At 30.1% G+C, this 16460-nt stretch overlaps 1 protein-coding gene across 1 annotated transcript; it reads left to right on the plus strand.

Annotated features, from left to right (window-relative positions):
* The first annotated feature begins 11911 nt into the window (after nucleotides 1-11911).
* LOC139840192 (anthranilate synthase alpha subunit 1, chloroplastic-like) lies at nucleotides 11912-15725 on the plus strand. The gene is made up of 11 exons (XM_071830420.1): nucleotides 11912-12071; nucleotides 12344-12528; nucleotides 12719-12908; nucleotides 13380-13531; nucleotides 13607-13722; nucleotides 14172-14418; nucleotides 14511-14567; nucleotides 14659-14811; nucleotides 14904-14984; nucleotides 15143-15229; nucleotides 15305-15725. The coding sequence occupies exons 1-11, from the start codon at nucleotides 11912-11914 to the stop codon at nucleotides 15623-15625; spliced, it is 1749 nt and encodes a 582-aa protein (XP_071686521.1). The 3' UTR covers nucleotides 15626-15725.
* The last annotated feature ends 735 nt before the right edge of the window (nucleotides 15726-16460 follow it).

Here is a 16460-nt window from a genome sequence, read left to right on the forward strand (position 1 = left end):
TAACCATAGACACTCTATATGTGAATGTTGGAGTTAGCTATACAGGGTTGAGGTTGATTCCAAAATATATATAGTTTGAGTTGTGATCAATACTGAGATACGTATACACTGGGTCGTGGATTGATTCAAGATAATATTTATCGATTTATTTCTGTACATCTAACTGTGGACAACTAGTTGTAGGTTACTAACGAGGACAGCTGACTTAATAAACTTAAAACATCAAAATATATTAAAAGTGTTGTAAATATATTTTGAACATACTTTGATATATATGTATATATTGTTATAGGTTCGTGAATCAACCAGTGGCCAAGTCTTACTTCCTGACGAAGTAAAAATCTGTGAAAGTGAGTTATAGTCCCACTTTTAAAATCTAATATTTTTGGGATGAGAATACATGCAGGTTTTATAAATGATTTACAAAATAGACACAAGTACGTGAAACTACATTCTATGGTTGAATTATCGAAATCGAATATGCCCCTTTTTATTAAGTCTGGTAATCTAAGAATTAGGGAACAGACACCCTAATTGACGCGAATCCTAAAGATAGATCTATTGGGCCTAACAAACCCCATTCAAAGTACCAGATGCTTTAGTACTTCGAAATTTATATCATATCCGAAGGGTGTCCCAGAATGATGGGGATATTCTTATATATGCATCTTGTTAATGTCGGTTACCAGGTGTTCACCATATGAATGATTTTTATCTCTATGTATGGGATGTGTATTGAAATATGAAATCTTGTGGATTGTTACGATTTGATATATAGAGGTTAAACCTATAACTCACCAACATTTTTGTTGACGTTTAAAGCATGTTTATTCTCAGGTGAATACTAAGAGCTTCTGCTGTTGCATAATAAAATAAGGATAAGATTTGGAGTCCATGTTTGTATGATATTGTGTAAAAACTGCATTCAAGAAACTTATTTCGTTGTAACATATTTGTATTGTAAACCATTATGTAATGGTCGCGTGTAAACAAGATATTTTAGATTATCATTATTTGATAATCTACGTAAAGCTTTTTAAACCTTTATTGATGAAATAAAGGTTATGGTTTGTTTTAAAATGAATGCAGTCTTTGAAAAACGTCTCATATAGAGGTCAAAACCTCGCAACGAAATCAATTAATATGGAACGTTTTTAATCAATAAGAACGGGACATTTCAACACAACTCTTACATTCTATCTAATCTATAAACATATCAAGAATATATTTTCTTGATAGTTCTTTCTTTTCTCTTGAATTCTGGTAATTTAACCAATCAAGATCGTGCTGTTACAATCTCTCTTAGAACATTAACTATGTTCATTTCGAAATTCATATCTACGAATTCTGGACCATTACTTGCTTTACTAGAGGTCGAGAAGAGAATAAAAAGGCAAATAGCTCCAAGATATAAGAGAGAATATAAATCCTAATAACAACACGGAAGTTACAAACTGTGGATATTAATACGAATAGCAATATAAAGACACGGTAGAATTAAGAATAGTATCACCCCAAGGTAATAGTAGAAGTAAACAAATTTTTCTGGTGGAAGATTGAAAAGAAGGATGACAGAAATGATAATTAGGAAAATATCAAGGATTAGAACGGGATTAAGCATTTTCATAATCTTTTGGATGTATGAACTAAGAAAGAAAGTATAGGGATGGTGAGAATAATGGAACGGAAGAGTTTAACTTATAAAGGAAAAATCAGACGTAACAATCGAGACAGATGACCGCATTTAATTAAAGAGATCCTAATTTTCTTAAATCCTGAAGAATCCGATCTTATAGATTTCGAAGATTTTCTTTAATCCCTTGAATTCCGGAATTCAACCAAGACAACGTCAAAAGCTAAGACGCGCCTTATTTTCTAAATTCAAACGTGACTACGTCAAAAGTTAAGACGAAACTTTATTTCTTCAACTCATTCTTTTGTGATAACTTCACACGTACTCTTCACAAAATCAAATTGTTTTATCCATGTTACTCACTGATGATAAACTCTAATTTGCAGCTCGTATGCGTCATGAAAACATACTTATTGTCAGCCATGACCATCCCAATCAAATTTCGGGACGAAATTTCTTTAACGGGTAGGTACTGTGACGACACGGAAATTTTCGACCAAATTTAAACTTAATCTTTATATTATTTCGACACGATAAGCAAAGTCTGTTAGGTTGAGTTTCAAAAAATTGGAACTAGTTCATATATTCAATTGACCTTTGACTATCTCCGACGATTCACGAACAATTAATTGTAAATAGATATGTGTGTGTGTATATATATATATATATATATATATATATATATATATATATATAAATTGAAATATAATTTGAAGTATTATATGTTGTTATTAAAATTAATAAAATAAAAATAGGATATTATAATAATTATTATATATCTATATATATATATATAAAATATATTAAAAATATATATTATATGATTGTAATACTCGTTGATGTTCCGATTGATATTAAGTAAGTTAAATTCAAACTTATATTATTTTAAAATAAACGGTGATCCGAAAATGAGTTCTATAAATTTTAGGCTTACTAAAAATGTATTTAGGATCTAGTTATTAAATTTTAACACTTTTTATATTTTACCCAGAATCGAGCGGGACAGTTGATGTAATTTTTATTAAATAAATTAATGATCAAATTTTATACCATAATCACTGAAATAAATAAAGGAATTTAATTTAAAAATTTGGAATTTTTCCGTGGACTTTTATCCGCCACTAATTACCAACGTAGTACGAAATCCCGTCCGTGGAAAACTGTCGGCAGACTTCATACATTTTTAATTAATTATGTTACTGTTTTTCTTGTGATTCATAATATCTAACATCTATCTCTTATATATATACATAACATTACATATGCATATATATATATATATATATATATATATATATATATATATATATATATATATATATATATATATATATATATATATATACATAACATTACATATGCATATAGATCACACCCGACACGCCTTCTTCTTCATCATCACTTCAGCCACCCACACCACCCTAGTCCCACCGTCGGCCACCACTCCACTGTGAGCAACACCACCACTCACCACCACTATACCTCCACCCAACAATACCATAAACCACCATCTTTGACTATTTCTTGCTCGATCAAGACAGCAAGATTGCTGCAATTTCTGTTTTCGTTTCACGTTGATTAAACCAAATACCACCCTCATCGATCACCATGAGAAACCAACACCATTTAAACCGTCACCTTTTATCACCACCACACTTGATCGTCACCCTTTTTCCACCATAAACCACCACGGCTACCATAGTAAACCACCCTTCTCCTCTCTATCACCCCGGAAACCATCACTCGTGAGCCACAACCACCGTGACTATTGTTGTTGCGGTACACCCATGACCACCACTTTTATTGTTATTTTATTTCGTTTTGTTGAAGCATCACAACCACACCCATATGACAAACACCATCACCTCCATCACTATTCAACAACCATCATAAGTTCATTTATTCTTTCTGTTTTCAAACCCACATGCTACTACATCTAATTTCTGTTACAATCGAAAACACCCATTGAACCCATATTAACTAAATCACTACTACTATTATTCGATGTTACTGCCGCTCCTTTACTTCTGTTTTTCTGACCAAAACAACCCCTAAAACTGCTGCTACCAATCTGTTACCTATTCCGATGAATCAAGAACACCACCCCAAAACAAACCCATTTGCTATTTTTTCTCTCTTATCTTTTCCTGTTAAGTCTTCGATCAGACCTCAAACGCAACCTAATTTGATAGCTTATGCTACTTCTTTATATCTGTTTCTGTTTTGGATAGAACCCTCACCCAACCGACAAAATAATGATGAAGATGATGAATAGTGTTTATGATTTTATGTGATTTTATGTTATGATTGATGAAAACGATGATACACTTCTGAATTTCTGTGTTTACTGCTATTTTAACGAGAGTGGTAATGGAATGATGATGAGATCGATGGGTGTTCGATTGTTGCTTTTGCTACAGCCGTTTCTTTTTATTTTTTATTTTTTTTCTGTACAACAAACTAAAACATATGAAGTGGGTTTTACTCCGTAATATATACTTGGGCTTGTGAAATGGTTATTGGGCCGTATGCTGTTGTAATATTGGGCCGAGACTCAGCTGGCTAAGGTTGGGCTAAGACAAATAAAACGGGATAATTAGATATAATTATGGGTTACGATATAATTAGATAAAAAAGGATGGAGGAGTGGTTAGGGGAGATGTTGGGTGAATGGGAGGTCGCGGGTTCGAGCCCGGGCAAGGGCACTTATTTTTGTTGGAACTTATTTTTTGAGGTAGTTTTCTATTATTATTATTATTATTATTATTATTATTATTATTATTATTATTATTATTATTATTATTATTATTATTATTATTATTATTATTATTATTATTATTATTATTATTATTATTATTATTATAAGTATTATTATTATTATTATTATTATGATTATTATCATTATATTTATTAATGTAAGTATTATTATTATTATTATTATTATTATTATTATTATTATTATTATTATTATTATTATTATTATTAAAAACTATCATTATTAATAACTATTTTTATCATTATTATTATTTTTTATGAAAATTACTATTATTATTATTTTTATGAATATTATCATTATTATTATTTTTATTATTATCATCATTTTGTCATCATTATTATTATTTTTTATGAAAATTACTATTATTATTATTTTTATGTATATTATCTTTATTATTATTTTTATTATCATCATCATTATTATTTTTAACATTAAAATTATTATTTTTAACATTATTATTATTATTATCATTAATGGTATTACTAATATTCCTACTGGTATTATTATTATTTTTCAACAAATATTCTTTATATAAAATATAATTATATATAAGGATATTAATCATAATACATTATAAAATCTATAAACTTATTTGATTAATATTATGTATGTCAATATATATATAAATGATATAGGTTCGTGAATCCGAGGCCAACCCTGCATTGTTCAGTATCGTCGTATGAATATTTTTACTACAAAATATTGTATAGTGAGTTTCATTTGCTCCCTTTTTAAATGCTTTTGCAATATATATTTTTGGGACTGAGAATACATGCGCTTTTATAAATATTTGACGAAATAGACACAAGTAATTGAAACTACATTCTATGGTTGAATGATCGAAGCCGAATATGCCCATTTTAGCTTGGTAGCCTAAGAATTAGGGAACATACACCCTAATTGACGCGAATCCTAAAGATAGATCTATTGGGCCTAATGTGACGATCGCTCCAAATCCATATGGACGAACACGTCATTCATTGATTTCATTGCGAGGTATTTGACCTCTATATGATACGTTTTGTAAACATTGCATTCTTTTGAAAAGGCACACCATAAATGAATATTTAAATCAAAGGTTTTCGACATCTGATGATTTCTACATATAGACAATCACCATAAATAATAGTTTACAACAGTACTTCCGTTGACAATGCAGTCAAAATAAGATACATGGTGATGATTTGGTGAATGCAACGTTTCCTTGAAAAATATGTCATGTAAGACTCCATGCACATAGCTTGTCTAACATCAAAGAAAACAGCGGAAGACTTCTAGGAAACCTGAGAATAAACATGCTAACAAGTGTCAACACAAAGGTTGGTGAGTTCATAGTTTTAATGTTTCGTATAATCTGTATATAAAGGTGGATCACAAGATTTCAGTTGTTTCATCCAGAAACGTTTATCAAAATATTCTACGAAATTGAGCACCCTGGTAACTAAACTTAACGTATATATAATTTGTACCCTTTGTATAATCATCTTAAAAATACACGCAAACCAACGTGTACGCTTCTCAAATAGCATACGTCCGTTAAAAGGCTAGTGTTCTAGCTCGGACGGGGATGTCAAGCCCTATGGATCCATATACTACTACTCGCGCCCACCAGTTCTTATAACCGGCAGTTACTAGTTACCAAAGCTAAGGGATTTTCGGTTCAAACTCAGTATAGAATTTAGTATGTACTTGTGTCCATTGTTTTTAAAATAAATTTCATGTATTCTCAGCCCAAAAATATATATTGCAAAATTATTTAAAAGGGGAGCAATGAAACTCACCTTAGCAGCATATATAGTCGTTCACCAAAATGTGACCGAAACTCGGATTACCAAATAACTGTAGATCTCAACATATCAATATTGTGATTCCATATTTCAGAAAAGTACGTAGACGCAACAGAGATGATAAACACTAGATTTGATTCATAATTATACCCCCGAACATTACCCATAACCTCCTTGGCAATAACCCATAATTTCCTTAGCTTTATCCCGCTCATAAAACTATTTTGAAAGTGACACGCTCATGACCTCGTCGTAGTATTTTATGTATAATACTAACAATATTACTAATAATAATTAGATTAATAATAACATTAATCTTAATAATAATAATAATAATAATAATAATAATAATAATATAAATATAAGATGTATCGTATATGTGTGTGAGAAAACAGAACCGAAGTCAAGCTTTTATATAGACTTGGCCAGCAATATGGTGCCATGCGATCGCATGGCTTCCAAGCCTTTCTCCCATGCGATCGCATGGGCAAGATTTCCAGCTCACGATCTTTTAACATTTAGCTTGTCGACATAATATTATATAATATATATAATATATTTAATTTATATAATTAATTATATATTGTATTAAATTCACATGCATAGTTGACTTGTAATTTTTGTTCCGATAAGTAGTACGTTTTTACTCGACTTATGTCCCGGTTCCGGTTTCTCGAACGCATTTTCGTACACTTAGAAAACTCTCTTTTTACGTTTCGTGACTCGTACCTTTGTTAAAATATAGTCTTAAATTATCCCTAAACCATACCACTCGAGGTATAACTTATACATTTGAGTGTTTTGGTCATTTACTTCTATAAATCATCATCTCGCTATTTGTTAATATATATATATATATATATATATATATATATATATATATATATATATATATATATAATACATACATTTTCATTTTGAAATAGTGTTTTTACTGTAGCAATTCACTGTAGCAAAGTCAATTTCACTGTAGCAAATAGTGATTTTCGAAAACACTGTAGCATTTTGGGTACTGTAGCAATTTAAAAATACTGTAGCAAATTAGTGTTTTACTGGTTCATCTTAAACGCTTTAGTTAACTTATCTAAATATCAATCGAATCAATAAACGAATATTACTATCGTTTACTAAATAACTTGAAATTATATATGTATATATCTTTTTAATATACATAAATCAGTTTTTAAATACACATAAAATTTAATAATAGATATTTCAACTTATCATATATATTCAAATATATATTTAAACCAATAAGTTTAATGTACTGTATCAAACAATTAATACATTGTTACCTTTTCAAGTTATAGTATATATGTATATATTTACATATAATTGTTCGCGAATCGTTGAAAACAACCGAAGGGTATTTAAATATATAAAAGTAGTTCAAAAATTTTGAGATTCAGTTTTACAGACTTTGCTTATCGTGTCGGAAATGTTAATCATAGAAAGATTAAGTTTAAATTTGGTCAGAAATTTTCGGGTCATCACACCCAACAAGCCCCATCCAAAGTACCGGATGCTTTAGTACTTCGAAATTATCATGTCCGAAGGAGGTCCCGGAATGATGGAGATATTCTATATGCATCTTGTTAATGTCGGTTACCAGGTGTTCAATCCATATGAATGATTTTTATCTCTATGTATGGGATGTATATTTATAAGAAATGGAAATAAAAATCTTGTGGTCTATAAAAATGATGGAAATGAATATTGATGATAAACTAATGAACTCACCAACCTTTTGGTTAACACTTTTAAGCATGTTTATTCTCAGGTTTGAAAGAAATCTTCCGCTGTGCATTTGCTCATTTTAAAGATATTACTTGAAGTCATTCATGACATATTTCAAAAGACGTTGCATTCAAGTCGTTGAGTTCAATAGAGATTATTATTAAGTAAATGACAGATTAGATCATTTATAGGTTGGATATTATGAAATGGTATGCATGCCTGTCAACTTTCGATGTAATGAAAGTTTGTCTTTAAAAATGAATGCAATGTTTGTAAAATGTATCATATAGAGGTCAAATACTTCGCAATGTAACCATATGTTATTGTATTCGTCCTTATGGATTAGGACGGGTCGCTTTATATATATATATATATATATATATATATATATATATATATATATATATATATATATATATATATATATATATATATATAGTGGTATGATCAAGAGAGAAGTAACCAATCGGGGGGAAACGGGGAGAAGCAAATATTTTTTTTTTCTTCGTTTTTTGAAAAAACTTTGTTCACGAACATTATAGATTGGATGAAAATATGAACATTTTAAAAAAGACACTTTGTGATAAATGTTTTTATTTTGGCGGAAAAACGCTCGAAGAAGTAATATATAACAATTATCGTATTTTTCGAGCGTATGTTGAGGTTTTAGACATTAGGGTTTAGATATTAGGGTTTAGATATTAGTGTTTATAGGGTTTAGATATTAGAGTTTAGAAATTTAGGGTTTAGGGTTTAGATTTAGGGTTTAGGTTTAGGTTTTGGATTGAATTTTTAACACGAACGGTTTAGAGTTTAGTGTTTAGGGTTTGGTGTTTTGAGTTTATGGAATAAACCCAAAACACCAAACCCTAAATCCTAAACTCTAAATCGGGCTAAATTTTACTTCACAAAACATGAATAAAAAACGTTAACATTCTTCACGAACAATATTATCTTGAATGTTATTTTTGTCGATCGTTTTCCAGTCAAAATAATAACATTCATCACGAAGTGTCTTTTCTAAATGTTCATATTTTCATCTAATCTATAATGTTCGTGAACAAAGTTTTTTCAAAAAATAATTTTTTTTTGCTTCCCCCCGCTTCCCCCCGATTGGTTACTTCCCCATTAATCCTGCCCATATATATATATATATATATATATATATATATATATATATATATATATATATATATATATATATATATATATATATATATTATTTTTATATAAAATAAATATAAAATCTAACTAAAAGCTACCCGAGTCACATAATTATGGATACATATTTTGACTTGAAACATCACATTCACATAAACTGAGATACTATACATATTACATAATGTATCACAATGTTTTTTATAAAGAATTCTACAAAATTTAATATATAAAGAAACAAAAGTTGATACATAAATAACAATTAGAACATAGATTAACCTGAAAAAAAGATACGTTTCAACCTTTATTACGTTGACATACAAACAAAAGGCAATATTTTGACGTTGATTACGTTGCTCGATGTTAAGCGTCGTTTGATGAACAAATTGTTTATTTCGCATCAGAGAGGTTTCGATCTTTTCGCATTTAAAAGGGTTATGATCTACGGAGTAATATATTCATTTCTCCAATACAAAACATATGTTAATAGATCATTTTTAAAAAATGTAGACGTTAATTTATTAACACTACTCAATACCACTTTAAATTCGTCAATACCATGGGCTCTTAAACTCAAAATGAATTTTTAAAATTTGTCTACACTACGGGCTCTTAAACTAAAAAGAATTTTTTTTTTTAAATTTTTGCAGACATTAAGTTACCAACACCACTAAAAACCACTTAAAAAATTTATCAACACCACGTGCTCTTAAACTCTAAAGAACTTTTAAAATTCGTCAACACCACGGGCTCTTAAATGCAAAAGAAAGTTAAAGTTTTAAAATTTGTCAATGCCACTCAAAAGAATTTTTTAAAATGTGTCAACACCACTGGGTCTTAAATAATACTTATACTTTTCCTATTTTTTTAAAATCGCTATTTACATACCAATATAAACTGCAAATTACATTTTTTCACGGTTTTTTACACACCCGTGCAACGCACGTATATATATATATATATATATATATATATATATATATATATATATATATATATATATATATATATATATATATATATATGTTATCCACATTAAAGGCGATACTGATACTTCCATAGACATTTGATGTTTATCTGATAATTAATATTCCGTTACATACCATTTATATTCATAGACTCCGTATATCAATATTATTTAATTTAAAGAAAAATATTACTCTATGTTTTTAAACCATATATTCTTAAGACACGGCTTCTAACATTTAATCAGTTTGTTAAAAAAAAATAACCTTTAAAAAGTAAATTGAATTGAATTAATTATTAAATAATTAAAAAATTTATCAAATAAATATTACATAAACAGATCTTATAAATATATATTATGCATTTATTTGTCTTTTTATGTCAATTTAGATTATTTTAAATGTAAGCTATATAATATAATATAATATAATATACAATATCATATAAGAATTGATTCATACACACTTTTTTTTTGCACCAAATTTACATTTATATCCCTAAATTTATCTAGGGAATTGAACCTTCATAATTATAAACTAAGGGTATAATAGTATGTTTATGTGTATGGATCAATTCTTGGTGTATGAGAATCATCTATCTCCAAGTATGTAATATATTAAATGTAATATTTAATATATAATAGTGATATCTATCTATCTATCTATCTATCTATCTATCTATACATTATATAAAGCGCGTAATAATAATTATACGTGTCACCTTCCGGTTAAATTATGCAACATGTCAACTTCTCACTAAAATCAATATTTTAGAAAGATACACAGTTACCATGATTATAAAATTAATTTAAATATATATTTTATTCTATATATATTTATTTAAAAAGTTATCTTATATATAGATATATAAAAATTATAATCATCATAATAAATGAATTTTATATTTAGAAAATTAATTCTTTTACCAAGATACAAATTGTAGTAATCGTTAATTATCCAATCATGTTAATTGTACGACTTTTATTTTAACTCGATGTGTAGATTGTAAAGTAATGAATTTTGAAGTAGCTAATTTTAATATTTAAGGGCACTATAATAATTTTAAAATCTTAAAGTACAACGAAATTCATTTGATTTTGTAATATATTCAATATTTGTGAAATTCTTAAGACTTTCGTTCAACAGACGAGCTCATAAAATTGCAACCAACTTTACCTCTTTATTAATAAAATATTATTCTTAAAGATCAGTTTTAAAACAACTTCTTAGGGGCTCATGTTTGTTGTTTTATCGATTATTTGTTAATTGAAGTTAAAATGGTTTTAACGGACAGTCTCATAATCTATGCGTTACTATTTAATAATTTAATAATAATGTTTTCAATACAAATGTTATCAGTAATAAAGGATTGTTTTATTGTAATTGTATTATACATTTGATAAGTATAAATATTAACGTTATCGACTACTAATAATTTATACAAATACCGTGCAACGCACGGTTGGCACGTAGGATTATCGTCACACGATTTATATAATGTATAGATAGATAGATAGATATAAATGTTATAACGTTATAATATTTTAATATATATAATATAATAATATAATATTATGACATAATATACGGAGTATTTTAATTTTGGTAAGCTTGGAACTCTAATATGTGAAGTTAAAGATGGACAAGCAATGTGAACAATGATATTTTTGTCATTGAATTGAAATTTTAGACAAAAAAGAAAATAATAATAGTGATATCATAATAAACCGTTATCTCCCTCTCTACAACCTGCATTTACAACACTGCCTATATATACAACATTATGTATCTAGCTATCTTTTATTCATTATTCATTTTCACTTCATTTTCACGTGCATTCCAGAATCGGTGAATAATGCAGTCCCTATCTAGTTCTCTCCGATCATCACCGTCGTTTAACCGCCGTTCTCCGCCGTTGCACCTCCAACACTCCGCAATTTCCGGTCGAATCAATACTTCAATTTCGTTTCGCAACCGGAGTTCTATTCGCTGTGTTCTTCAGTCTCCACCTCTAGGTAATCTCGATTTTGTTCAATTACAATGAGATTTTGTTCTAACAGTAGTAGCAGTCGAATCAGTGATTTCAGTCTCGTTATTTAACTGATTTATTTTGAAAATGTGTCGTTTATTTATGTGATTATGTGATTGAGGAATATTATTGCGTTACTGGTTGATTGGATAGGAATCTAACTGATACATTGATATGTATGTAACTTGAAGTTGATTGAACCTAGATTGTAAGATGTTGTTTTGTTAATTTGATTTTGAAATGATGATATTTGAATAGTTGGTGAAGAAGCCGAGTTTGTTGAGGCATCAAAGAAAGGGAATCTGGTACCTCTTCACCGATGCATATTTGCTGATCACTTGACACCGGTGCTCGCTTATCGCTGTCTAGTTAAAGAAGACGATCAAGAAGCTCCTAGTTTTCTATTCGAGTCAGTGGAGCCTGGTTTTCGAACTTCACAAGTTGTAAGATCAGTGCATCTCATTTTATTTTCATAACTATCATTTTCTATATTTGAGCGAAGAGTTAAAATGATGAAATAATTGTTCTTATTGTCATGATATTTTTAAGATTTGGGGAAGAACTAGAAGCATTTGAATGTTTGATTAATACGAGTAGATTATATGAGATATTGAATGATTGCAAATTTGTTAGGGTCGATACAGCGTGGTTGGGTCAGATCCAACAATTGAAGTTATTGCGAAAGAAAAGAATGTCACCATTGTGGATCATGAGAAAGGGAGTTTGACTCAAAAAGTCGTTGATGATCCTTTAGAAATTCCAAAAAGTCTCTCTGATGGTTGGAAACCTCAGCTTCTTGAAGGCCTTCCTGATACATTTTGTGGTATGAATAATGAATCTGGTATTAATGGAAAATTAATGTTTGTTTGCTTAAACATTTTTGACTTATCCTTTGTGTTGGTATGAACAATGAATCTGGTATTTATGGAAATAAGTATTTGTTTGCTAAAACTTTTATTGTCTTATCCTTTGTGTTTATGAGGAGTATTTTTATGAATTATACCATCAACAACTATTTGTAGGATTGGCATCAGGAAAACTAGAGAATTGTGTTATATATAGTTACTGTAGCTTTTAAATGTTGTTGCTCTTCGCGTGTTTAACGGAGGGTATGTATTAATACTAATGTGGTGTGGTAGTTGAATATATAATGGATATGTTTCTTAACTGGAATAGTCCTTTCTTAGCGTATCTCATAAAAGCGAAAGTGATATTTCAAGAATCTTTATAGTAGTAACTTTATAACTTTATTATGAGTAGGTATTCACTTACAATTTATAAATATTTGTAACAGGTGGCTGGGTTGGTTACTTTTCATATGACACAGTTCGCTACGTAGAGAAGAAGAAGCTCTTGTTCATAGATGCACCAAAAGATGACAGAAACCTAGCTGATATTCATCTTGGATTGTATGAAGATGTAATTGTGTTTGATCACGTGCAAAAGGTATTCGAATTACATTATATAACTTTCTCCATGATACTTTCATCCAACTAATTGGTTCTTTTTGGCAAAACTCAGAAAGCATATATAATTCACTGGGTGAGACTTGATGAGTATTCATCAACTGAAGAAGCTTATAATGATGGAATCAAACGCTTGGATACATTGCTGTCTAAAGTACATAATGTTGATTCGTAAGTGACTAACTTCACTTCTAGCATCCTGTTGGTTCTTTGATGGGGAGGATGAGTGGGGTCAATAATGGTCCAAAATGTGTTTCGGGTCAAAACCGATAAATTTGTAGCAAGGGTTGAAACCAGTCAAGATGACGTATATTCACTGTGTCCATTCTTTTGATTTTTATTAAAAATAAGAATCAATACATCAAGTATATAGATACAAAGGTAATATTATTAATATGAAAATTTAAAACTCTGCTAAAATGATTGGAGGTTGTATGTCCTTAAAATACAATCCAGACCAGCTTCAACCTGTTCGGTCTGTTTGAAATGTTCCATATTTGGAAAATTTTGCATTCGAGCCGTTTGTGATAAAAATTTACCCAAAAGGTGGAAATTTCCACCTTGAGATATGCAATAAATTTTATTCCCATTAATTTCGTTACTTAATTTTTAATCATTAGCCCAAAGTTACTTCCGGGTTCAGTGGAATTAAGCACCCAACAATTCGGGACTCCTCTCAACAACTCTAACATGACCAGTGAAGAATACAAGGCAATGGTACTGCAGGCAAAAGAACACATTCTCGCGGGTGATATTTTTCAGATCGTTTTAAGTCAACGGTTTGAACGCCGTACATTTGCAGATCCATTTGAGATCTACAGAGCATTAAGAGTTGTGAATCCAAGTCCTTACATGACTTATTTGCAGGTCATTATTTATAAATGAATGTTCTTTCTGAGTTCATCCAGTTAGTTTTCTCATAAGCATTATTTCACTTAACTCCTTGTAACGTTTCACAGGCTCGAGGGTGTATCTTAGTTGGTTCAAGCCCAGAAATTCTTACTCGTGTGAAATCTGTAATTTCTTATTTCACTTTGAACTATCTATAGGTATTTAATTTTTCGTTAAATACAGCAAAATATAATGACATTATATATCTCTTGACAGAATACGGTTTTCAATCGACCTCTAGCTGGTACTATAAGAAGAGGAAAAACTCGTGAAGAGGACGAACAGTTAGAGGAAATACTACTAAATGACGAAAAGCAATGTGCAGAACACATCATGTTGGTTGACTTGGGAAGGAATGACGTGGGAAAGGTTAATTTTTCTTTTTTATTTATTTATTTTATATTAAACAGAATGTTGACACTCTTAATGATACCCATTGCTGACTTAAGCCGTGAATGTAGGTCTCAAAATCTGGTTCGGTTAATGTTGAAAAGCTTATGACCATTGAACGATACTCCCATGTGATGCATATCAGTTCCACAGTAAGACTTTACTGCATCTAGATGTGGCAAGTTTTTTATATTTCTTTCTGACCCAGACAACATAACCCAAACGGGTCAAAGGGGCTATCGTTACTAGTACCACAACATATATAATCAATAATCTTAAATCACTAATTTTTTCCTTTTGATGATTAAAGGTGACTGGGGAGTTGCTCGATCATCTCACTTGCTGGGATGCCCTTCGTGCTGCACTTCCTGTTGGAACAGTTAGCGGTGCTCCAAAGGTTAGGTCTATTACCTTTTCACACCATTCACAAAAAACAACATTACATCAAAATTAACATCTGATTTTATGACAGGTGAAGGCCATGGAACTAATTGATAAAATGGAAGTCACAAGACGTGGGCCCTACAGTGGAGGGTTTGGGTGGATTTCTTTTACCAGTGAGATGGACATCGCCCTGTCCCTTAGGACCATGGTGTTCCCAACTGGAGCCCGTTTTGACACAATGTACTTATACAAGGATGACAATAAGCGAAAGCAATGGGTGGGTTACCTTCAAGCAGGTGCTGGTATTGTCGCCGATAGTGTTCCAGACGATGAGCAACAGGAGTGTGAAAACAAAGTAGCTGGACTGGCTCGTGCTATTGATCTGGCCGAGTCTGCTTTTTGCAAATGACTCTTAACATCAGTTATTGTTAGGATATAATATGTTAAAAGACAGTAGGTCAGAATCAGGTGGGATTAGTTTTAATGGCTTTTGAGAACTTGTTATGGCATGTTACAAATGCAGTTATCTTGATGGTATAAAATTAAAGGTAAGTTATATCCTTTACTATATATAGTGCTCCACTCTTTTGTGACTATTTTTTCTCAAAAACAATAACAGACGTGTGGGGCTCCTGCATTATGTATATCCAAATATAACGCCTTTCAGAAAGAAAAAAAAAAAAAAAAAAAAAAGTTCCAAATAAAACATGAAATTAAATCAAATCAGTTGGTATAATTTGAGGTGTATTCATCATCTACCTTAGAGGACCGACTCTAGTGATGTAAGTGACGAGTACTTGGGCTCTTTGTCGGAGCTCTGTAATTTCACTTGTATTCGCTGCATGTTTTATCATCATTTCTAATATAATATAATTTGTTGCTTTATAAAGAGGAAAATATATGTCATCTTCCTTTAGTTCCCCTCTATATACTAACCAAAAAAGATTGGACGATATTTTTGGTAGCCTACTGCTTTGTTAGTGTTAAAATGTTGCAATACATGTATTTGGTGACATTATACATGAAACTTTGTAACGAGTGTATCTGTATTATGCAGATTTGAGCGTGTGTTATACGCAGTTGATATATTGTTAAATCTAGGTGAAATAAAGTAATGTGATGTATATCCCGTTAGTTATGAACTGAACTATTAGATTTAGAGGTGTCAATTTGGCTTATGAATGGATCAATTTGGCAATTTGGTAAATGTCTAATGGGCCGGATAAAAAGATATTTGACTAAAA

Source organism: Rutidosis leptorrhynchoides, chromosome 4 (genome assembly GCF_046630445.1).
Source record: "Rutidosis leptorrhynchoides isolate AG116_Rl617_1_P2 chromosome 4, CSIRO_AGI_Rlap_v1, whole genome shotgun sequence".
NCBI lineage: Eukaryota > Viridiplantae > Streptophyta > Magnoliopsida > Asterales > Asteraceae > Rutidosis > Rutidosis leptorrhynchoides.